The sequence below is a fragment of the Podarcis cretensis genome, assembly GCF_951804945.1.
Source record: "Podarcis cretensis genome assembly, chromosome: 1".
Taxonomy (NCBI): Eukaryota; Metazoa; Chordata; class Lepidosauria; order Squamata; family Lacertidae; genus Podarcis; species Podarcis cretensis.
Window position 1 is genome coordinate 33,242,206 of NC_137170.1, and position 25,424 is coordinate 33,267,629.

General features: G+C 39.4%; 1 protein-coding gene and 1 long non-coding RNA gene across 3 annotated transcripts in view; one reads left to right on the top strand and one right to left on the bottom strand.

The window, feature by feature from the left end:
• Window positions 1–16,610, bottom strand: part of LOC307204263 — a 42,649-nt gene extending 26,039 nt beyond the window's left edge. Inside the window, exon 1 of the long non-coding RNA XR_013833552.1 lies at window positions 16,205–16,610. This is a non-coding gene — a long non-coding RNA (uncharacterized lncRNA). The remainder of the gene's footprint in view (window positions 1–16,204) is intronic.
• On the top strand, window positions 280–25,203 carry SEC23A (SEC23 homolog A, COPII coat complex component). Of its 2 annotated transcripts, none has more exons than XM_079954529.1 (20): window positions 280–439; window positions 6,476–6,712; window positions 8,148–8,205; window positions 8,520–8,606; window positions 9,545–9,781; window positions 10,096–10,175; window positions 10,823–10,967; window positions 11,333–11,491; window positions 12,481–12,596; window positions 13,575–13,698; window positions 14,802–14,882; window positions 15,515–15,604; window positions 16,617–16,723; window positions 17,923–18,076; window positions 18,951–19,028; window positions 19,977–20,138; window positions 20,407–20,493; window positions 21,220–21,375; window positions 22,471–22,536; window positions 24,061–25,203. In XM_079954529.1, the coding sequence occupies exons 2-20, from the start codon at window positions 6,492–6,494 to the stop codon at window positions 24,148–24,150; spliced, it is 2,298 nt and encodes a 765-aa protein (XP_079810655.1). In that variant the 5' UTR covers window positions 280–439; window positions 6,476–6,491; the 3' UTR covers window positions 24,151–25,203. The 2 variants fall into 2 exon arrangements, with proteins under 2 accessions (XP_079810655.1, XP_079810656.1); XM_079954530.1 differs by lacking the exon at window positions 280–439 and adding an exon at window positions 511–682.
• The last annotated feature ends 221 nt before the right edge of the window (window positions 25,204–25,424 follow it).

Consider the following 25,424-nt stretch of genomic DNA (forward strand, 5'->3'; position numbering starts at 1 on the left):
GGGGGGCCGAGGAGGAAGGTTTTTATTCATCGTCTGTGTGAGCCTGGCGGTGCAGAAAAGTTTCCAGCAAACGTTGAAATACGGAAGACGCTTGGTGAGGAATCGGGTCGATGACAAGGCTCGGACCAAGGCGCCTCACCAAAGCCCGCTTCCACAGCCGCCGCCGCCGCCTGAGCCGTAGGCGGGGCTCTCTCTTTCTCCGCCGCGCTCTCATTCGCCGCCCTGCGGCGGAGGCGGGAACAAAAAAAAGCGTCCCGAGACCCCGCCTCTCTCCGGGCTGCGCCTCGCAATGCGCGCTCCTTGCCCCTTTTGACGTGGCACCGGCTTCCCCCCTCAGCCATGTTGGTTGCGTCGGCACCGCTCAGGCTGCTGGGTTCCCGTGTGAGGAGAGGCTGAAGCGAGCGGCGGAGGCGGCTGCTCCACTGGCTGAGCGACGCAGGTGGGTAGAAGCGAAGGGCTGGGCGAAGGGAAGGGCTGCGCCACTTTCCGAGGAGGAGGAGGAGGGGAGGAGGCCGAAGTGGCACAAGAGTCGAGTCCCGCCGGAGAGCCGCTCGCCGACTCGGCGCTGGGAGCGCGCGCAGCGGGAGAGACGCTCCTTCTGACCCCCGTGCGCTTTGGTGCCTGTCGGGGGACACCCCCCAAAAGACCCCCCCAAGCCTCTCCCGTTTACTTGTAGGCTGAGGTAAGTCGTAGCGAGGGGGCAGCGACAGGGTGCTTGTTTTCTCCCGTACCTCCCCTCCCCAAAGCTAGAATTGTCATTATAATGTGATTATAAATTTTATAATGTGATTATAAAATACATATTTTTATATATAACTGCCCCCCTTTTCCCTCTTCCGCTCGCCCCCAGTCCAGGACGAGCGTCTCTCCTACTCCCTCGCCCTCTTCTGTAGGTGGGGGGCTGTACTGTGGACGAAGTGTGTGAGGGAGAGACTGGGAGTGGGTAGGCGGTTGTGGCACACACGGTGGCTGGAGCATTTGGGAACCAAAAGCTTATTCTGCCCCTTCAACGACCCCGCCTCCCTCCCCGGTTTGGGCAGCGTTGGGTATGAAGGATATTGGGATTTCACATCTGTACTTTACTGAGGAGAGGAGTCAGCGGCCTGAACTACAGTGGTACCTCGGGTTACAGATGCTTCAGGTTACAGACTCTGCTAACCCAGAAATAGTTCCTCGGGTTAAGAACTTTGCTTCAGGATGAGAACAGAAATCGTGCTCTGGTGGCGCGGCGGCAGCAGGAGGCCCCATTAGCTAAAGTGGTGCTTCAGGTTAAGAACAGTTTCAGGTTAAGAATGGACCTCCGGAACGAATTAAGTACTTAACCCGAGGTACCACTGTAGTACCTTATGCCCAAGAAACGCTGTAAGTAGCTGCTTTCCTGTGGGGTTAGGAGACTAAGAGCGCTGCTCTTAAATCATCTGGATAGTTTGGAAATAAAAGAGGGGATGTACACAAAGATGTAAAGATGAAGGGGAAAGTCGGGATCATAAAGAGGGAGCAGGAATTGTGCTACATGACAGTGTATTTTGGTCCCTAAATCCAACTGTTTTAAAGACAAAAATAACCCCCACATCAAACTGATGAAATAGGTAAACATTTGCTAATACATTGTTGCTTTGATTCTCCGCTCTATGGTTTTTCTTCTTTTAGAATGTCAGGAATGAATGGAGTTCCTCTTCATGCAGCTGACAAATTGCCTCTGGCCCAGAAATGTTAATGCCACAAAACATTTGTTAATGCTTAAGGTGCCATAGGATTCTGTTGTCTGAGCAATGTGTACACTGTGTTCCCACACTGCAGAACTGGCAGTATTTGGCACAAATAATGCAAATCAATTATTAGTAGTAGAGTGAACAGATCTTAGGAAAAAGTTACACAGTTTCTTTCTATAATACAAGAAGCCTCCATTGATAATCCCCCAGGGGTTTCAGAAAAACAAGCTCTCTATCCCAAGAGCTTTATTTGTAATCATATGTTTTCCTGAATTTAATATATAAGTTGCAATAGCATTGGAGATTATCTTCCAAGGGAGGGAATATATGTAGTGCCGTACACTCACTTTTGAAAGTGATTCACTTCATAGGTAACAATATCATCTGCCATAAACAGACATGCAGCATGATACTAAACATACATTCAGTGCAGCCCATTTCAGCCTTCTGACAGCTTTTATTTGTTTGTTTAGAAACTTTAATTTAAAAGTTTTATAAATGTGGGTTATTTATTCTATATTCCACCTTTCTCCCGGTGAAGATCCCAAGGCAGCTTACAACACAAATTAAAAACACAAATTAAAAATAAATATTAAAGTCAGCCAAGCAAGTAGCCCTATATAAGCAGCACTGAAAATGCTTAAAACCATTTAAAAGCACAAAGAAATACCACAGCCACTCTTGGGAGACCCTTTCAGAACAGCTAGTTGATGGCCAAAGGCCTGCTGGAACAAAAAAGTGCTTTCCTGCTGGTGAAAGAAAAGCAAGAGGAAGGTCAGTGCAGCCTTCCACAAGGTGGGAGCAGCCACTGACAAGACCCTCTCTCATGTCCTCAACCAAGGTACTTATGAAGGTGGTGGAGCCAATATAAAGGCCTCCTCAGAAGATGTCAAGGCCCATAAAGGGAGATGCAATAATTATTCAGCTAGCCTGGATCCAAACCATATAGGGCTATGTCAGTCATAACCAGCAAACTGTCTCTGTACACACCAAAAAGTTTTCCTGAATGTTAGGTATGAAGATTTTGTTGAAGTTCAGGGTGTTAATTTTACAAGTTATATTTTAGGGAGCTAATAATCTCAGCTGAACAAAGAGGTAAGTATTTAAAATCATGTTGGTGCTTAAGCATACTTAGGCTACAATATTAAGCTCATTTACTAAGGAGTGGGTCCCATTGAACTCACTGGGATCTACTTCTGTTTAAACTTGCTTAGGGGTCTTATGCTGGATTATAACTTGTTTTTAGATATGCTGTATTTACTAGATGTTTGTATAGGTTTGTAGTACTTTTATGATGAGCATCATAGTTCTGGGCAAACTTACTTGGAAGTAAATTCCACTTAAATTGGTATAACTTACAAGAAAATAGGTTGTGTTGTGCCTAGTGTTTTAGGCTGTAATTCGTGTTTGGAAGGCAAAAATAAAGGAAGAAGATGGGATAAATTCCTTTGCCCAGATCAGGTTTTATGAGCCAAAATGTATGCATAAGCTTTGTAAGGTCAGCTATGATGTGGTATTGAGAGGTAAGCATATTTTCATCCATTGGTCTTTAACTGGTGGATTAGAACCCACAAACGTGTAAAAGGGATTGTACTGGTGACATTGCTATCATTCCCTCCCCCTGTATTTTAAGAAAATAAAATAAGGGGAAATGGAGAAGGGAGAGGGGAAGATACTTAACACTAGTATAATAAACACATTAAGTTTGTGTCTTGTATTGTAGACAGGGGTTAAAGGTGAGTTTCAGATCTGAAAAGTCTGAAGACGTCTGTTCTAATCAACACGTTGTGTGTACCTTGGTCTTTGTAGAATGTGTAAGCATGTAATAAAACAATGTACAGTGGCTTTTTAAAAAGTGGAAGCATTTCATCCTAAGGTCTTTATCTCACGGATAGTTAATGGATGGTATTCAGTTAAATAATTGTGTGAGGGGAATGACTTCAGTTTACGCAGTGGGACTCCCTCCTCCCCTCTCCTCCCTCGCACACCTCCTAAATCTGCCCCGAGAGTTCCCCTAAATCTTTATTGGGGGCAGCATTGAGCAGAGAAGGGAAGAGTCATTTTGCTCACAGTTACTTAGTTTGCTTGTGCTTGACACAAGCTTGTTTACATGGAGCTCAGTGAAGCACCCAACCAAATGCCTATAATTTTGAGTTGCCGATGAGAATATTCTTATAGCTGGCTATATGCATGTCTTTGGAAGTGCAGAGTTCAACTGTAAATCTGTATGTAGGGCAGGTATTGCTTTTGTTCCTTCATCATATTTATTGCAAATTTTGGTAGCAAAGAGCCAAGTACACATTGTATGCAAATACTCAAAATCAGAGTCCTGACACTCTTTTTCATTAAATAAATTTTTGTTTGGAGGAAAGTGTGAAGAGTAGACAAGTGGTAGGGAGGGGCACAGAGAATGCTAAACTGTTTTCCTTCTCACTGTTTATCATATTCAGATCCCCCTCCCCTCAAAGACGTGTTCCCCCTTGGGATTTTTCTTTCTGTAATGGGAAAAGCTACTTTGGGTCTGCTGTGGGTATGAGGCAGACAAGGGAAGACCTAAGCACCACCTCTTCCCACCTCTTGCTTGATTTATTGCTCTCTGATTTTTCCACGTTTTGCTAAGTTATTCAGCTTCTTCCCTCCATGGACCTTTTGATAACACAGTGTTGTGCTTTTTTGCATGGGCTTCGGCTGGGGTAATTCTGTCAATGACAGCAATAAAATAAGAGCTATTCGTTAAAAGCAGAGTTTCAGGGAGCTGGCTGCTTATAATTGCAGGTCAGAGGGCTGCATTGGTGAGCTCTGCAACTTCAGCAGAGATTCTGCTCTCTCTCCTTGCTCCTTCCCAACTTGCAGCATCACTTTGTGCTGCTTGGCAAGCTGCTGTTGAAACCTGCAAGTTTCAAAAGTTTATTAATGCAGACTTGTTCAGTACAGCTGGATAATACAGCTATTAGAAACACCTAAATTGAAGCTTGAGATTTTCCCCCAGTGTACTGAAGCTACAGCTGCTGCAATAAGGGGAAGGTACTTTGTGGGTAATATCATTTTACGATTGTGGAATTCATTCTGGAATAGGATCCTGAGAACAATCATTATTGACCATGGTTCAAACTTCTTTCAGAAAACCAGAGTTAATACTAATTATGGTTTTTCCAGGTCAAGACATAATGAGCTACTGTGGTTAGTTGAAAGTGGAGACTAAGGTTTCCACTCTTGCGGCTGCACTGGAAGAGGAGAAGGGAGCCCATGCTGCACTGTTGCATGCCAGTGCAGCCAGTATGATACAAATGCATTGTGCAATATAGATGTGCCCAGGGTAGGTTTTTGTGGTATTATTATCTTCCCATCTATGTCACTCCCTCAATAGTCCACTTGCAACATTGATACTTGCCTATAGTGCTTTTATTTATTTATTGCTTGATCTGTAGAACCTGCACAGCAGCTTACAATAAAATTACACACCTACAATAAAACCATACATGTACAATAGAAAGTATTTTGGCATTCAGCTTTGGAATTCTAACAAATAAAACTTTTGGCTTTACATATACAAAGCGACATCGAACTGTTGACAGGAGTTTGGTATTAAAATAACAAATATAAATCAGGCTGTTTATAAAATTTCTTACTCACTTTTCACTATAAGGTCTCAGGGCAGGTTACAACGATATAATATTTCCCCCCTCAAAAAGTAAAACAATTAAAAGTAGAATAGAAAAATATAAATTCAACAAAAGAGGTGGGTCTCGCAAAACAAAATACCATACCTTAACTGTCAAAGGCCAGGGTAAGGAGTTGTATCTCCAGCATACAGTGCAAGCTGCACAATGAAGATGCTACCTAGGCACACCTCTCTGGGGAGGGGTTTTCACAATTTAGGGGCTGCTGCAGACCCAGGATACATGAAGAGTGTTTGGCATGGAGAGTACAGATAAATTGAATAATTCCTAGATTATGAGCGGAAAGGTTGGAGGAATTTTACTGAAGACATGGCTGTTGCTGAGCTTGGTAGCTCTTGAATATGTTCACTATTTTGTCTTGCCCCCCCCCCCCCCCCGTTCTTTATTGCTCTTCTAGTGTGTAAGTCTGGTTGGTCATATTTAAAACGACCAAAGGTTTGTTGGTGTGATAATACAGAACTGTTGTATTATACTGGATACTTTCATTGCAGTTCAGTTTGTCCAATGTGAGTGGTGTGCCATGGTGACTGTACTGTTGAGCTGCTGTCATATCTGATGTGTTTACCAAGCTTTGAATAATACAGCAATCTGTAGCAACCACATATGGTGGTGTGTATTGCATAGTACCAGTCTGAACTTGCTAGTTAAAGAACTTAAGAGGTGAATGAACCTTTCCCCCGTGCACACTGTTTTGAAATGAATGGGAGTGTGGTAATCCTTGTGATATTCTTTTGGATAACACTTCTCAAATCAAAGTTACTTTGCAGGTCAGTGTACTTTCGAGCTGACACTTTATATTGCTGCAGTGTTACAGCCGCTTGAGAGATGTATGTATGATATCTCTTTTTTAATATGTGCACTGGCAATAAAGTAGAATGTCCACTATCCAAATGCAACGGAGGCTCCTAGTTGTTTTTTGTTTTCCCGCATGTAGCTCTATGAAAAATGTATGTGTTTCGAGATGGCTAGTAATGCAGGGAACTTGGAGGTGCTCCGTAATGCCCATTCAGATGAAACAAGGTTTGGTTTCTAATTCATTCTCCAAAGCTTGCATGTATCCATTAATGTGTGCTTCTGTTTCAGAAATAAGAACGCAGTGATGGCAACCTTCCTCGAGTTCATTCAGCAGAATGAAGACAGGGATGGCGTTCGATTCAGCTGGAATGTATGGCCTTCCAGTCGTCTTGAGGCTACAAGGATGGTGGTTCCTGTGGCCTCTCTGTTTACACCATTGAAAGAGCGACCTGACTTGCCTCCCATTCAGTATGAGCCGGTCCTGTGCAGCAGAACTACCTGCCGAGCTGTTCTAAATCCATTATGGTAATTTCAGATAAAGAGTTTTAAACTTTGCATGGATATTAGTACTTTATTATTGTTAAAAAAGGTATTTTATATGTTAATTATGTTTGGGAGTTTGAAAGACAAATTTATTTTCTGACCTTCACTATAAAAAAATGTTATCTTGGACATTTAAAAAAAAACACCCTCACAAATCAATACAAAATTATGCACAGCACATAAAAGATATTATCTGAAGTGCAGCTCATTATGGGTGATATCCAGCTTCAGTCATGCTTGGAGTAGACCTTCTGAAATCAATTGAGTTAAGTAACTTAATTGATTTCAATGAGTTTGTTTGGAGTATGATTTGGATACTTTCCAAAGTGCATTTCTGAAGTTGACAGTATCTGTGAGCATGCCTTATCTACAGAATTTTTCTTGCTCCATAAAGTTATCCATGACAGCAGTTAGAAAAAAATGACCAAAAAGTGTAAATAGTAAAAACAGTTCTTATTTTGTAGTATTTTTTTCAAGGGTCTTAATACCTTATTCCCACAAGATCTTTAAAAACATACTTATAATGTATGGTTCTTTACTGAAGCTGTTTTCTTGTGGATAAATTAACTGAAATCATACTGCCTCATTTGCACACAGAGCTTCTATGTGATGCTTCATGCGTGCACTTGCCATGTACAAATTGCAATTTTTTTTTAATGTGCTGTGCTGCATACCATTAACAGAAAAGGTATCCCTGAAATTTCCACATTTGGTGACATGCCAAAAACAATAAATACCAAAATAAAGGTAACACTGGTGCCACTTTGCTTCTGCAATATTATCAGCCACTCACTGCTTAACTAACTTGCAGTCACACGGCTAACCAGATTATTTAATATAATTGTTCTGCCTTTTGTTATGGTGCATGGCAAGACACAACTCTAATTTTATTTATTTCCCTGAATATTTATACTTTCCCCAGCGAGTGTAAAGTAATTTGCAATAATTGTAAGGAAACACACTAAAATGATAAATTTAACAGTAATCGAATAAAAAGCAGTACCAAACACAACTTATGGTATCAGGAAGGAGTTAAGATAAAGCACAAATATTTTAATGGGTTAGAGAAGTAAAGTTTTGATCACTAGCTTTGATCAGAATAAATGATGAGACTAAAGTTTGTGGGTTGACCATTGACCAACGGTCTCAGTGACCTGACAATAAAGCTTCTGTCGGAAAAATGGGGAAAGATGCAGTTTTTAGCTATCCTTCCCCTGCCTCTCCAGCCCCCACTACATCAGGAACAGATTTAAGGTGTGTGTTGGGGGAGGGGAATGGCCAAAAATTGCTTCCCTAAACATTCTTGCTGAGCGACTATGCTGTATTACCTGTGCCCATGTTTAAGCATGAAACTGCAAAGTATCTGTCTTGCATTCATAATTTGTCTATTAAAACACTTTAAAATTTATTTTTGTAGCCAAGTGGATTACCGAGCAAAACTATGGGCTTGCAATTTTTGTTACCAGAGAAATCAGGTAAGAGAACTTTCAGGTGAATGCATTTTAAGATTGAGATATGAGTGGTAATAATATTAACATGTAAAGGGTGGGGGTGGGGTGGAATAGACTAGTATAGGTAAACCCTTTCCAGCTTGTAGCTCTGCAGATATTTTGGACTTCAACTCTGAACAGCCCCACATATTGTGGCCATATGTCAGGGATGTTGAGAGTTATATTCTAAAGCAATTGGAGGGCACCAGGTTAGGAAAGGCTGACTGGTATAGAAATTTATGCTTCAAAGTGTTTTTTGTTTGAATTTTTCATTTGATTGGATCCCTTTTCTTCTGCAGTTTCCTCCTACGTATGCAGGCATATCTGAGATGAACCAGCCTGCAGAACTCTTACCTCAGTTTTCTAGCATTGAATATGTAGTACAGGTAAATACCTTGATTAAAATCTTTGGGATTCTTGGGTCAGAAAGGTTGCCACTGTGATGGTCTCCAATATGTGGAGTTTGGAGAAGGACTCAGCTATATAGTGGCAAATAAAACGTTTTAGATGAGTTGTAAAGTGCAATATACAAATGTGACACTAGATGGCATAGTGAGTTCGATGTATTTTTAAAAACATTTTTTAAAAAACTGTTTTCACAGCATTTTTAATACGTGTGTAGATTCCACCTCAGAGTCAGGTGTAGTCATACTTTCCTGAACAATTAGTGTAGCCTAAAACCTATGTAACTCAGAAGTAGGAGGAGCATGGGTAGCTCAGGGGTGACATCCTAAATATGTTGCAGCCACCATAGAGCCGGTAGCACAAGTGCTCTTCAGCTTATACATTTGTTTCAACTGAACTGAGTGCTAAGCAATACAGTCGTACCTTGGTTCTGAAACGCCTTGCGACTCAAACGTTTTGGCTCCTGAATGCTGCAAACCCGGAAGTGAGTGTTTCAGTTTGCGAAGCTGAACGTCCAACGCGGCTACTGCAGGTTTTGATTGGCTGCAGGAAGCTCCTATAGCCAATCTGAAGCCGTGCCTTGGTTTTCAACCATTTTTGGAAGTCGAACGGACTTCTGGAACGGATTCCATTCGAGAACCAAGGTACGACTGTATAGCAAAACAGATTTAAATAACCCTGGAATCTAATACACGTATGTCTGCCGAAGTCAGCGCATGCCACTTTGCATAGTGTTAGAGAGATTCATGTGTTTTTATTTAGGACTGTAAAACGGATACAACCATGTTGAAGCCGGTTTTGCATGAGTATTCCCAAGAAAGCATTTGATCAGGTATAGTTTGGGGATAGTTACAACAAGGCTGTTCCTGACTTTTTGAAGTAATGTTAATGCTGCAATCTTGTTCACTTTTTCTTAAAGCGCGGACCTCAGATGCCTTTGATATTTCTTTATGTTGTTGACACGTGTATGGAAGATGAAGACTTGCAAGCTTTGAAGGAATCCATGCAAATGTCGTTAAGTCTCCTACCTCCAACTGCTTTAGTTGGACTTATTACTTTTGGGAGAATGGTGCAAGTTCATGAGCTTGGCTGTGAGGGGATTTACAAAAGTTATGTTTTCAGAGGCACTAAGGATCTGACTGCAAAACAGCTTCAGGTAAATATAAAATTAATATTAAAAATGGTATTTCCAGTTTTGGAGCTGCTCTGTCTTTGAGGATGGAAGTAAAAAAAAATCTGTACCTTACTGAACAGTTAAGGAATTAAGCAAACATTTTCAATGTGTAAAATGAGAAAATCAACATCATAAAGATGTTTCCAAACTTTTTTTAAAAGTAAGAGATTTTTTAATTAAAAAGACTCGGTGTAAATGAGTAAGAATTATTCCTTAATTTTCTTTAAAATGTTGTTGCTGTTTACATGCTGAATATGTAACTATATTCAACTTTATTATGTTAAATATACTCACAGGAAATGTTAGGACTTACAAAAATGAATGTTGCACAAGTGGGGCGTGGCCCTCAAGCTCAGCAGCCACCACCATCAAACAGGTATTTGTTTTTATTAAGAAGAAAAACGTACCAAATTGTTTTACAGTAAGCCCTGCTTTGCAATTTTGCAGTATGAGTCATTGGAGGAAAGGTGGGTTATAAGCATAATAATAAATAGATGAATAAAAAATGTTAAAATGTCAAATATTGAGGTCAATCCCTGTTCCCGACTCTCTTTCTTCCAAGCAAGTGTACTCAAGATGCAAACCTTAGCTTGTGCCAAATCCTATTCATTCATTTAATTACTCATTTATATGCATGCCACCCAGTAACAAGCTTTTTGGGTGACTCACAATGAAAGTAAATCCGTTGCCAACTTAAGTCATACTTGGGGTAGAAGCACTGAAATCAATGGGCTTAAGTTTGTCATGAATAATAATAATAATAATAATAATAATAATAATAATAATAGGTAACTTCCAACATAATATAAAAACACAGGGAGACATCAAGCATGAACTAACTTAAGTATTACTTAGTTGGATACCACCCATGTAACATTAAATTTATAACAAAATTTAATTTGTATTTGAAACACTATAATTGTAGGTCAATACTTTGCAAATATACAAATGGTCCAGAATCATTTGAAAGCTTCTGCAATCAAGGGAAACTTCTTTTTAACTTAATGTTTTTCTTGTCTCCAGGTTCTTACAGCCGGTCCAGAAAATTGACATGAATCTCACTGATCTTTTGGATGAACTGCAACGTGATCCTTGGCCTGTTCCCCAAGGGAAAAGACCTTTGCGGTCTTCTGGAGTGGCACTTTCCATAGCTGTAGGACTGCTAGAGGTAACAAGTTCTCATTTATGCGCATCTGAAAGTTCGCTGCCCTTATCTGGGTTACCTGAATGAGTTAAAGCAATGTGAATTTGATTTGAAATTGGAAAAATGCTGAAGGTTGTTCCCTCTAATTGCAAACAGACTTTCCTGAAGTTTTGCCGGTTCAGCTGTTTCTTTTTGCAGTTACAGAAAAGTGAGGTACTATAGTGTAAATACTAAATATACTTAGTTAAATAGGTCTCAGCATTAACCTTATGTCATATTCACAGTTCAACCTATTTTAGAACTCAATTAGCAGTTCCGAATATCATCGCAATATGTCTTTGAAACACGTATTTTTGCTTTCTGTCTTAAAAACTTTTATTATCCCACAGTGTACTTTTCCTAACACTGGTGCCCGTATAATGATGTTTATTGGTGGACCGGCTACACAGGGACCTGGGATGGTTGTAGGAGATGAACTTAAGGTGCCTATAAGGTCTTGGCATGACATTGAAAAAGACAATGCCAAATATGTAAAAAAGGGTACTAAGGTAAGAACACATAAGTTTTAAATTCTGTAATTATTTGGAATATATGTAAAGTAATGTGAGATCTGTACATAATTTATTCAGTGACTGCATATTTTCTAAAATTAAAACCCCTCCAAAACAAACTAGCACATTTCCATTAACCTTGGAGGTATATTTTGTGTGCTTGCCTTGACAAAGGGTGACATAAGCATAATGGAACATATAGGACTGTGGAAGAAATAGCATGTAATTGTAGTGGTTAAGACTGGTGGACTCATAATCTGGTGAACCGGGTTTGATTCCCCGCTCTTCCACATGCAGATGCTGGGTGACCTTGGGCTAGTCACACTTCTTTGGAGTCTCTCAGCCCCACTCACCTCACAGAGTGTTTGTTGTGGGGGAGGAAGGGAAAGGAGAATGTTATCCCACTTTATCACTCCCCGAAGGAGTCTCAAAGCGGCTATCAAATCCAAACTCTTCTTCTTCTTCTTCTCCACCCGTCCAATACTTCATGTAGCATCCCTTGAATCTGCTGTGTGATTATATGTCTTCCTTCCCTTCAAACCACAGTGTAGTGACAGCCATCATGCCAATGGAATAAAGTTTAATCCAGATAAGATTGGTGATGGATGGGAAGCTGAACTAGGAAAAAGTGTTACATTCTAGATGAGGTCACAACATTCCCCCTAAAATATCAGATATAGGGCTTGGGGCTGCTCCTTTATGCAGTTCTGCTTCATCTTGTCCAAACTGCATCTGTTGTCCGGAATGCCCCCCCCCCCCCGCCCTAAAATAAAGGTAGCTATTTTGGCTTATACAAAATCAGAACAATTATGAATTAAAACATATTTCTGTTTTAAATACTGATCTAGTCTTGTATAGCATCTGAGAAGAATATAATTTGACAAATACACTTCAACTTCTGAAGAATATTTGAAGCTTTAATGTAAAATGTGGGAATTTTGGCCTGCATTGTTTAGTAAAAGTTATGTTTACATTTGTGTCTCTAGCATTTTGAAGCTTTGGCAAATCACGCTGCTACAACTGGTCACGTTATTGACATTTACGCATGTGCATTAGATCAGACTGGTCTTCTGGAGATGAAGTGCTGTCCTAACTACACTGGGTATGTGTTACATTTTACAGTAACGTAAAAGAGGCTATATGCAGAAACAGTGTTCTTGTGTAATTAAGAGAAAAGCTATATATTGGAAGTCAAGTGGACTTGCATATGTTTGCATGATTGTGTCTGTGTGAGCAAAGTTGTCACTACAATTAATCTTTTTCAATCATGAAAATATAGATTAAAATGATTTTTCACGTCAGAAAGCAATACTCTTTGACTAGTACTCTTAATTGCAATATATTCCTTTCTCCTGTTTAAATATTTTGTACCACACAGCTATTAATACTGAGCATAATACTATTCTGGGGAAGATTCTAAAGGAAGATTTTTCTCTCTACTGAGAAAGTTAAATGCTGCTGCACAGAAGCACTATTGTAGGATGATAGTGCTGGAAAGTATCATCAAATCAAATCTAACCTCCTGTCCTTTGTCAAGCTCCATTGTTTTCTTTCTTCTCCTTCCCTAACTTCCATAATCTACACCATGGTGTGCTGCAAGCATAAAAGGCACACCCCTCAAAATTGGGTGATATCCAATTAAGTCTTACTTGAAGCAGACCTATTCAAATTCTGCCAGCGCTTCTCAGGAGCTACATCGATATGTATAAAATGGTCTGTTTGTGAAATAAATTGTTTAGGGATGGCCACTGGGCCCTCAGTGCTGCTTTCCATGTTTTATTACTACATTATGCCTCTTCAGGAACGAGCTGTGGGTGGGGTGGGGAAGCCAATGCATATAAACTGATACTGCAGTGCTTCCATGAGTGTCTTGTGATGGTCACTTTTATACATAGCATATAGATCTGCAATATCACAACGAAATATGGGATGGCAGGAGTGGAGCAGAAATCTTCACAGGTGAACTTGTGGTAGCAGCCTAGAGTGTGATGACTTAGAGCAGTTCCAGATTCCATTATAACTGCTCTTTCGCGTTTTTCATATATTGTTTGACTTAATTATTCATTTTCCCCCCATGTAGGGGTTACATGGTAATGGGAGACTCTTTCAATACATCCCTGTTCAAACAAACCTTTCAGCGTGTGTTTACCAAAGATGCACAGGGGCAATTCAAGATGGGATTTGGAGGTACCTTAGAAATCAAAGTAAGATTTGCAATTTTACTATAAATATTTTTAAAGGTCTTGTGTTGTTATTCCATCGCATTTGTTTACAACTAACTAAACTATTGCACTAAGGTATTATTATTGCTAGTAACAATTGTTCAGTCAGCGTTTTACTTTAAACCTTTAGCATTGGGGTCGTAGTATTTTATTTTACAGTGAAAATAAACACTGGAATTTAGTGTGGCTGTGATCCAGCTTTCATTGCTTGGCAAAACAGTTATGAATTCCTACCCTTGACTTACAAGATATGCAACTGGGTATCTTTTCTGTACCTTTGCGCAGACATCTCACTCTAACATCTTGTAATCTGTTGATATGATATTTAGATTCTACTAACAATATATACTGAATCGTCAACAGAAATATTTCTCTGTTGCAGAAATGTGCAATTCCTATAACATTTCTTCTTGCCAGTATGGAATGTGGGCAGCAGGGCATGAGAGCCAGCGGAGGGAAAAAAATATATCTGGGAAGGGGCTGTTGCTTAGTGGTAGTGCACATGGTGTGCATGTGGAAGGTCCTTGACCCATTATCTGCTATCTCCACAAAGGATGTTGATGTGAAAAGTCAGAGTAGACAATACTGAGCTGGTTGGCATTTTTATAAAACATCTCCATCACCTGTACGAAAGTGTGGGACTCTAAGGAACTTTGAGGGTACTCTGGGTCAGGTGCCTGTTCTGAGATATGATTCGTCATCTCTGCCACCAATGCTTGTTCTAGATTGGACTTGTAAAGGAGATGTAAAGTTAAAGTGTATAGGCTTCTACAACCTAGAGGAATGAAGTCTCATAAGTCTTTTTAGTGCAAGGAGTACTTTTAGTTGATCCAGTGAGTTGTTTTAGGCTGGAGTTCTCTACATATTTACGCACAGTGCAGTCTCATAGAAACCATTTTTGCTACAAGAAAAGCTGTCTAGTTTCTGCTCCATTCTGAATCAAATGACTGTTCAGACCTCTGTTAGCACTGCTGTTTACTAGTAAAGGAGATTTATAAGATCAGACTGCTAAGAGGAAAGATTATCCCACATTCTGCAGGAACAATCATTTGTTCTTATTTTATTTTGCTCTTTAATCTGTGTAGACTTCAAGAGAAATAAAGATATCTGGAGCTATTGGACCTTGTGTATCTCTCAATTCTAAAGGGCCTTGTGTATCAGAAAATGTAAGTTGACTAACCAGTAAATCACTTATACAATCTGTGCCTTTTTCACTTTTCACACATAAAACGCTATGGAAATTATGCAGTAAAATCTTGTGTAAAATCCTATTAGCATGTTGTCATTTTCAAAGGCATGATTTTACAAAAGTATTGACTTTTTGTTCTTCAGCCCGGGTGAGCAGTGAGTTGTTTGACTGTCAGATGGTTTAAAATAGTTGATACCGTTTTAATCCAACCCTTACACCTGTTACATAAAAATGCAGTAGATCCAGCTTTTTCTGATGTGACTAAGCATTAGTGGGTATCATATTGCAATCCTGTTGTTCTTTGGATGTGTACCAGTAATGTCTTGCTTAGTGCCAGTATAGTGGCTCATTGTTTCGTTTGGCTTTCTCCACTAGTATAAGGTGGCATTATTTCCTTTATGCAGCCAAAGTATACTCTAGTCTGTGGAAATTCATGTTACGGTAAAATGTTATCTTAGTAGAGGGGAGAAGTGAAGCATATAATTTTGCTATATCTAAGTAACTGGGATACGAACCATTGAAAACAGCAGTATGTTTTCCCAAATCCTACAATTTGCTGTGTATAGCAAATGTACCTTTTGCTGAAAATTATTTGTAATATTTTTGCAGGAGATAGGAACAGGAGGTACATGTCAGTGGAAGATTTGTGGACTTAATCCTACCACAACCCTAGGATTGTATTTTGAGGTGGTTAATCAGGTAAGATAATATTTTTAGAGCACATGTGCATATTTAAATATTTTTACTGATTGTGTAGGAGGTAGGTGGTTGAAAAAGCACAATTCCCACTTCCTCCTTCCCATTTTAATTGGAGCTTTGGGGAAGTAGCTGATGTGGTCTACAAAAGTAGTTTCTTTCAAGAATTATGTGATGGGGCCTCCTTGTGTGTTTCATCACTTGGGGAGGGGGGAAAGCAAATTATAGTTTCCCTCATTTTCATTAGGGACATTTTATGAGACTTACTGTAGCTTGTAATACCATAAGGCGCTAAGCAACAAAGCAGGAAGTCCCTGGTTTAGTTCTCACCTCTGTAATGAACCCAGTGTGCAGTCTTAGTAGTTTGCCTGCCTTCGGCCCATATCTACAATATGAGGGTGGTAATACTTTTTTACCTTATAGGGCTGTTTGTAAGAAATGCTGAGGACGTGTTTCTGAAGCACTTGGTTGCTCTAAGTAGCTATATACATATTACAGTGGTACCTCTGGTTACGTACTGAATTCGTTCCGGAGGTCCGTTCTTAACGTGAAACTGCTCTTAACCTGAAGCACCACATTAGGTAATGGGGCCTGCTGCGCCACCGGAGCACGATTTCTGTTCTCATCCTGAAGCAAAGTTCTTAACCTGAGGTACTATTTCTGGGTTAGTGGAGTCTGTAACCTGAAGTGTATGTAATCCGAGGTACCACTGTACATTGTATTATCTTGTCTCATCTACATTTCCTATAGCGTTTTCTCTACTTAAAGCACTCTGTTTTGGAAGCTGCTCCAGTGTTGAATTAAATTGTAGCTAAATACAGGCAGTGAGCTTACTGACTTAAATTTTTCATATTTGTACAGCATATTGCACTTATTAAAGTAGCTTCTGTCAAATCACCTCTAATTACAGAATTGACAGTGGCAGTGATGGGATTCTTAATGTGGCGATCATGCTGCACAATGTTCCTGTGATTCTGTTCAATTTAATCTCTTCACCATTTACCCTTTGAAACAGCACAATGCTCCAATTCCTCAGGGTGGGCGAGGTGCAATCCAGTTTGTGACTCAGTACCAGCATTCGAGTGGACAGAGACGAATTAGAGTGACCACTGTTGCCAGAAAGTAAGCCTTAAGTTCTGATGTGCTATTCTAGAAATTTGTGTGGTATGCACACTGTTTAACAAACAGTATTTTGCTTAGAAGGTAGACCTTATGTATGTAAGGTCTGACATTGTATGTAATGCTAACTTTACACCAGTGGAAAGCACTTCAATTCATGCACAGCAGAGCACCTGATTTTTGTTAATCTGCCAATATTTATTTATTTATTCCAAAGGAGCCCAGGGCAGCAGACACATAAACAAGAAACAATGAGAACATCTTAAATCCAGTACAGATGAGGTTTGGGAAGGAACATTCCACTTAAAAGGCTTTTTGGAAAGGGAAGCTTTTCAGTAGGTGCTGAAAAGGCAAACGAGACGGCGCTTGTCTATTATTTAAAGGGAGGGAATTCCAAAGAGTAGGTGCCACAACACTAAAGGCCCCATTTCTATATGGAGAAGTACCTCCTGATGAGATAGTATCTGCAGGAAGCCCTCAGTGCAGAATGCGCAGTGATTGATTGAGTATATGAAGGGTGAGATACTATTTTAGGTAGCTGGATCCCAAGTTATATAGGGCTTTATATGGTAGAACCAGCACCTTGAATTTAGCCTGATTGCAGATTGGCAGCCAGTGCCAATTGAATTGGATACCTAATCATCTTACACCTCCACAAATGCATGATCACATTAGCAACCATGGAGGTGGGTTACAGATAGGTAGCCATGTTGGTCTGCCATAGTCAAAACAAAATAAAAAAATTCCTTCCAGTAGCACCTTAAAGACCAACTAAGTTAGTTCTTGGTATGAGCTTTCGTGTACATGCACACTTCTTCTGAATTGCTGAAGGAGTGTGCATGCACACGAAAGCTCATACCAAGAACTAACTTAGTTGGTCTTTAAGGTGCTGCTGGAAGGAATTTTTTTATGGAGGTGGGTTGTGTGTGATTATGATTCAGAGCATGGTGTGCAGAGAGCTATATGATGCCTTTCCTTCTGCAAGGCCTGCTTCTGGCATAATGTCTAAATTGGCTCTAAAGGAATTGTTGTATTTGCAACAAAGTGAGCTTCCTGCATATTTTATGTTTCTCTTAATTGCGTAAGGGAGCTTTGTTTTGATTTGGAGGAGCAACATGGATTGGAGCTGTTCGTTATTAAACTGATACGTTTTTGCTTCTCTCTGATGACATGTGTGGTAAACAAATGCTATTCTTTTGCAGTTGGGCTGATGCTCAGACACAGATTCAAAACATCGCTGCTTCTTTTGACCAGGAGGCGGCTGCCATTCTTATGGCCAGGCTGGCAGTGTACAGGGCTGAGACAGAGGAGGGACCTGATGTTCTTAGGTGGTTGGACAGACAGCTCATTAGACTGGTAAGGCATTACAAATGTGTGAAAATATTGATTCCTCCTCCCATCTGAGACTGTATTTAGGGAGAGAATAGGACCGGGCCTGGGTCTTGTATCTGCCTTCTCTGCCCCCTGTGCAAATAGCAGATATAGAGGTCCTGATCCAGAATGGGCTACTGCTCCTATTATTTACTTTAAAAAACCAACAAACATTTGTGCAACTGATGATTGTGTGAATGATGCCACATCTAGTTTGTTCCTAAGACTGCAATCTGATATTTTGAGAAATGTATATTTTGAATAGTTTTAAGTTATGTGCTTCTGGTGTATAAAGTTGCAAAGGAACTTGTTGAAAGATATTAGAAGGATGATAAAGAAGGCTTTTCACAGTGGATCTACTTTGTACTATAAAGTGCCAACATAAATAAGCCAAAAGTTTTGCTTGTCATAATTACCTCTAACTTTTGCATTTCAAAGCTTCACTCCACAATTTTTAAAGTCATGTTTTTTTCTCAATAGATATACTGCTCAAGTAAAACTTAATTGTCTGGAAGCCTCAGTTGTATTCCTCCCTCTTTTGAGAGCCGAAAAATAATATACAAACATTGAGCTTGTTGCTAACTGTTAAAGTTGATGTGAATGTTTCCACAAAATCTGTGGGTCTTAAACATTTGGTATTGAATGAAGCATTTTGGTTAGATTTCATTCTGGGATCTATGTATGGTAACTATGTACTTCACACTCTTGAACAGAATTTTAGAAGCCTCCCCATGCTACTTCGGTGAAGTTAGGTTGTTTTGTAATGTAGTGAAAGTAGAAGTATATACTTCTGAAAATGTCATGATAGTATTTGAAGTGTCAAACTGAAAACTTAAAAGACTTTTTAAAATTTATCCAGTGTCAGAAATTTGGAGAATATCACAAGGATGATCCAAGTTCCTTCAGATTTTCAGAAACCTTTTCCCTTTACCCACAGGTGAGTATGAATGAATTGAAATAGAGAACATTCTATATCCAGTATGATGCTTATATTCACTTTATTGTAAGATGTCCAAGTGTCCTTGATTAGATTGCAGTTTTTTAAAAAGTTCTGCTTCATGCTAGCATTTTGGGATTTGTGAAGCAGTAAAACATAAAACTGAATAGTATTTCTCATTCTAAGCCTTTTAACTTTGGCTGTTCTGAATTTCTTAGACTTTTAAATCGCTACTTTAAAAAAATACTGTATCATTCTAGTTTTGGGATCAAATGTGCCACAAGACTGTCATAAATTTAAACACTCGAGAACATTTATATAAATATAAACCATGCTATAAATATAAACATCTACGTGTGATATTAACTATAACATGATTTTTCATGTTTAAAAATTATGCCTTCATTGAGAATTTTCCTTTTTCAGTAAAAAAACATAACTGCAAAAAGATCACCAAGGGCAATTTGGGTCCACAATGAAAAAGTATACAACACCTACAAGAACCGTGTGTGCGCTTTTAAAACATAAAACGGCATATTATACCAGTAGCATACATACAAGTATAACAGTGCAGTAATCATAAGTTGTAAATTACATGCAATGTCAACAATTTTCACAGGACTTGCAGCCCTAAACACCTCATTTCACAACTGTATTAGACTACTGTCCAATGAACAGACAAAATTGAAGTACATTTTTTTCTATGATTTTCTATCATTTTGTTGGCCACAGAGGTAACATCTCGTCTTTTCCTTGCTATCAGCATTGTTACCCTACCAATTTGGAGGTTGTCTTTCTTTCTGTCCCAGACAAGCTAGATGATGTCACTAAACTCAGTGACATAAACCAGTATCAAATCTTTTTGGAAAGAAACATTGCTACTGTTGATGCAGCTGGGTTTGTGGACAAGAAACATTGGGGGAATTTCTGGTTTGTTTTATTTTGCAGTTTATGTTCCATTTAAGAAGATCTCCTTTTTTGCAAGTCTTCAACAACAGTCCTGATGAAAGTTCCTACTATCGCCATCATTTCATGCGGCAAGATCTGACTCAGTCCCTTATAATGGTTCAGCCAATTCTATATGCCTATTCTTTCAATGGACCCCCAGAGGTATGTTGGTGTGTATGACCTAGGGTGTATGAATAGCTGCAAAAAGAAAACTTGAAAATGAAGAAGACTCATTAGTGTATTGTTGGGAAAATAATTTCAAACTAAATTAACGCTTTAAATTAAATGTAAAGCAGTTTTGCACAGGAAAATTTTGGGAGCAATTGCTTCCTCATGTGGCTTGCTAAATGTAACAGAGAAAGCTGAATTTTAAGAAATGGATTTCTCTGTTTTGTATATGTAGTTAAGACAATTTCTCCTTTTATATTAGCCTGTTCTTTTAGATAGCAGCAGTATTCTGCCTGATCGCATTCTTCTCATGGACACCTTTTTCCAGATCCTTATTTATCATGGAGAGGTAAGATCAAGTCACATTGACTTCCATATCCTACTATTTGGGCATACTTATTAAAACTAGTGGCTGTCACCCACACATGGCAATAGCTCTGTATTGGAGGCCATTTCTTGTGCTTTGTCCAGTTTTAGGAGCTGCTTGTCATGTGGAGTTGCTTCTGGGAAGAGGAGGGCTCAGAAACCTTACTGTTACACTGCAGAGGCCATTGCAGAGCCTTTTGGGTAGAGCTTTGTCATTGGTAGCTTCTCAAGGCCATCATGGTACTTGAATTTTCTATGAAAGTGCTTATGTGCAAAAATCCTTATAAGTTGAGGCATTGAAAGCTAATACGTTCGCTACCTGCTGTATTTACGGAAGTTGCTATTGTCAGTAAACATACATTCTTGTATTTCAGTTAACAAATAACACTAAGTAGGCAGTTCTATGACTACTTACTATGGCAAACTTCCACTGAGGTTGATGGCACTAGATATCGTGTATGATTGCTTTGACAGAGCTGTTGCGTGAGAAACTATTGAGCATTTGTTATTCAGAATATAATGGAATATCACAGTTATTATTTGCTCTTGGTAAAATATAATTACAATAGTGTAATTCTGGTGATTAAATCACTGCTAAAACATTAATTAACTGACCTGTTCCCTAAGATTTCTTACTGCTTCCTACTCAAACTGGATTATATAAAATTTGTTTGTATGAATAAAACAATGTGTGTTTAATGCTCTATAGACCATAGCTCAGTGGCGCAAGTCAGGCTACCAGGACATGCCAGAGTACGAAAACTTCCGCCATTTGCTCCAGGCTCCATCAGATGATGCTCAGGAAATTCTTCATTCCAGATTTCCAATGCCACGATACATAGATACAGAGCATGGAGGCAGTCAGGTAAAGCATTGTTGCTTCAGTTTATGGAAGAGGTTTTCAATCTTTTGGGGTCCACAGCTCCCTTGACCAACTGCATTCTTTCTGCAGCACCCCTGTGGGGCTCAGGAGCTCAGTTATGTCACCTCTTGCCTACAGAGCTGGCAGCCTCTCACCCTTTTTCAAACACTCTCCCTTGTGGAGTGTTCCCTCAGCCTCTTCTCCCCTCGCCTCTCCTTTGGAAAGCTGCAGCTGCCGCCCCTGGTCTCTGAGCTGCCTCTCCACCCCAAAGAGAGGTGCCTCCTCCCATTGCCCCACAGGGGCCTGGGAAGCACCCCCTGGCCAGCCCCAGAGGCAACATTTGCCTGGGGAGTTTTTAGCCACAGCTGCTGCAACAAACAGCTGTGCAAGCCTTTGGGAGGCAGAAACATGAGAGGGCACAAGAGGAAGAGAGGGAAGGAAAGAGGGACAGAGGCCAGTGTTGCCCGCGGCACCCCTGACCATCATTCAAGGCACCCCAGGGTGCCATGGCACACCGGTTGAAAACCACTGGTTTATGGAATCATCTTGATAAATGCAAGACAGGCCTAATCAATATTGGACTTGCATGAATAAACTTTCAAGTTTCATGTTGTTGAAAGAGGTATGACTTATGACTCAACTTCTAGCATACTGAGCATGTGATGGCTCATGTGCTTGGCTGAAGATTTAAGCTGCTTTTAGATGCTCATGATTCAAACCCAGACCCCATTTTCAGGTGGGATTTAGACAAGACAAGCAGCAACCCCCTTACTATCGTTTGCATAGGCTCCCAGAACATAGCTCACCTTCATTCAGTCTTCTCAAGCCAAACTATATGTGGTAGGGCTGTGTTCATTTATTCCTTGTTGCTGCTCACTTAGCACTTTTTAATATTTCATACTTAACAAAAGCTAAATGCTTTTAAAAAAATAAAAGCTATGAATCTCTGAATGCAGACTATATAACAGGCACCTCAGGGCAGCCTGCAAATGGCAGGTCACATGATGGTCATTCTTGTTGGAGTGTAAATAAAGTCCAGTCTTGTTGGACTGTAAACATTATTTAGAATAACTTTATTTTCCTTATTTTTGTTTAAAGGCTCGTTTTCTGCTTTCTAAAGTGAATCCCTCTCAGACCCACAATAATATGTATGCCTGGGGTCAGGTAAGTTTCAGGTGGATTAATCAAAAGGCTAAGATAATAGACATAATGTTTCCTGCTTTCACTCTCATAAAACAATTTGATAGTTAATCAAATAGGGAGCGATTACCAATATTAAAACTTGAAGGTCATAAACAATACAGTATTTTTAGAAGTTGCCATTCCGATTAAGGAAATGCTATGTTGCTTTTTTGTTGCCCTTAAAAATAAGCATTTCTTGCAGCCTAGAAACAATATGTTTCTCTCCTTCTGGGAGTTTTGATAGGATACAAAATATTCAAAGGCCTTAAAAAATTAGGTAGAGGTGAAGATTGTTCTCAGTAGAAAATGTACTAAAGCCAGTTTTGTTGATGAAACCGAATAACGGAGACAGCCTAAAAGCTTATATTGTATGAAATTCATTACCATTGGATCTTAAAGAAAGGTTAGCAGATTCATGGAGGGTTTAGGACTATGGCTGTAGTTCACATTCTTAATATGCAAAAGGTCACAGGAAAATACTTCTGAAACCCTGGAGAATCACTGTTACTCATCATAGACAACGTAGACTATACAGTGCAGGCAATATTGAGGAAGGTGGGCCAATTACAGTCGTACCTTGGTTTTTGAACAAAATGCATTCTGGGAGTCTATTTGACTCTCCAGACCATTCGAAAACCAAGGCATGGCTTCTGATTGGCTGCAGGAGCATCCTGCAGCCAATCAGAAGCCGCGGAAGCCGCACTGAACGTTCAGTTTCTGAAAATCGTTCGAAAAATGGAGCACTTACTTCCGGTTTTCAGTTGATTGGGAGCCGAAACATAGGAGTTCCAAGGCATTCGGCAACCAAGGTACGACTGTATCTGAGTTGCTATGTGGAAGATTCCTACATTCCAGCTAAACTAATAACACCAGGTTCAGAAGTTGTTTTTCAGTGGGATAAGGAAGGATTAACTGGGTTGGGTAATGATCACAAGCTATGAGGAAGGCAGGAGAGCAGAACTGGAGTGAATCCCCTCAGTTTTTTCTCTCCTGTCTTGGTGAAACAGCTCATTCCTCCCGACTCTCTCTGTTCCTGGCAGTTAACTGCTTTTTTCCTTTCAATATTTTCCATTTTTTTCCTGCGGTTCCTCTGTGTGCATGTTTACTGTGCTTTGCTTCTCTTGTCAACTTTTCCCTACTTTGTAAAAAATAAATAAAATCCTGTCTTTCTCTTCTTGCTTTTTCTGCTTCTCTTGTGCCTTGAAGCTTCTCTGTGTTCTTTCTTATTTCTTTGTTCCTTTCTGCTGCCTGTCTTCTCTATATTTGCTGAGGGGACAGTTGCCAGTTAGGAGAAGCCATTGATCGCCCATTTTTCCTCCTTTCGACTGCCAGTTGCCCCCATTGGAACAGCTGTTAATTGTCTAGTAAAGGGAAATGTGGAGGTATATTGGTTACTTAATTACAGTGATTAGACTTACTGATTTTCATAGTACATGTTCTCATGGAATATTTTAGCTTTGCTTAATGAATTTGACATATTTTCTAACACTTTCCCTTTTCTTATAGGAATCTGGAGCACCCATTCTCACAGACGATGTCAGTTTGCAGGTTTTCATGGATCATTTGAAGAAACTTGCTGTATCAAGTGCTGCCTAAGTGTGAAGTGCAACAGATGTTGATTAGCTGAATCAACATTTCAGCTTTATTTTCCATTTGATGTACTTGTAAAACAAATGCTCTGACGTGTTGCAAGCTGCCTAACTACATCTTAAAGTAGTGTAGTTTTCAGAAAAAGAGCATATCAAAGGCCTAAGTACAAACTACAGTTTGGAAAAGTAAACCAAACTGGGATATAATTCGGGGGGGGGGGGGAAGCTTTTTTGGTTTCCATGATACTGTAATTTGTCTTAGTCCATTGATTATAACTTTGTACTATCTTTTATATTTGAACAGTCGAAATTATTATTCTGGCGTGCACTGCAGAAACACTAAATGTTGTAAAAAGAAGTCTATTGTCAGCAATGGGCTTTCATGATTTGCCTTCTGGCATATTCATGTTTATTCTTCTTGGCTAGAAAAGAACAAAGAAACTAACTATAAGATGCTATAAATCCAATTTCTTGAAATCGAAAAATATTTATTTTCTGCAATCAGTTGTATGTTGATGGTTTAGTAAGTGTTCATTTTTGTTTGGTTTTTTGTTAGGAAATCTTTTCTATATTTTCTAAGTGAAGTTTAACAAGCAAAAATTGAAACAAAATTGTCAATTGTTATCCAAAGTTTACAATTTGACAATCATTTGGATAATATCTGGCAAAGCCTGTGATTACTACACTTAATTAAAACACTATCAAATCTGGGTGTTTTCAAAACAGAGGAGAAAAATTGATGTCCTTCACCTGTCTACAGTGTCTACACAGGGAAAAACACATAGTTATAGTACCATAAACAAAAACATATTGCTGCCTATTTCCATAAGTAAAGTATGCTTATTTTATTATAGCCATATAATGTTATGACATTGTGTGGTGCTTGTTTTTTTGTTCTGCTTCTGTTTTGTTATAAATTATGCAGGTTATGATTCTTGTTGAAGCAGTATTACACAGTACACACCATAATTGTAATAAATCTGGTAATACTCAGTTTTAGCTTTGTTTCCTTGAGAACAAATATATTTGCTTTTTAATAATAAAGTTTTTATGTATAGAACAGATGGTTGCATTTGTAAGCCTATGTCTATATGCAATAGCTGAATTTGATCATAATCATTTAATAAATAAAAAATGTATTCTTATATGTAAACAATCTTATACCATTTCCCCCTAGCAGAACTCACAAACACACTTGACAGGCTGTTGCTGACTAGTGTAAGTTTGAGCAAAAGGACCTGAATTGAGCTCAAACTACATACTCCCAAATGTTTTCATCTA

Bases quoted from the DNA above. Each gene is read 5' to 3' on its own strand.
- SEC23A (XM_079954529.1), top strand. From the start codon at position 6,492: ATGGCAACCTTCCTCGAGTTCATTCAGCAGAATGAAGACAGGGATGGC. The intron at 13,699-14,801 runs GTAAGATTTGCA...TAATCTGTGTAG, and splicing joins GAGGTACCTTAGAAATCAAA to ACTTCAAGAGAAATAAAGAT. The intron at 19,029-19,976 runs GTGAGTATGAAT...TTTATTTTGCAG, and splicing joins CCTTTTCCCTTTACCCACAG to TTTATGTTCCATTTAAGAAG.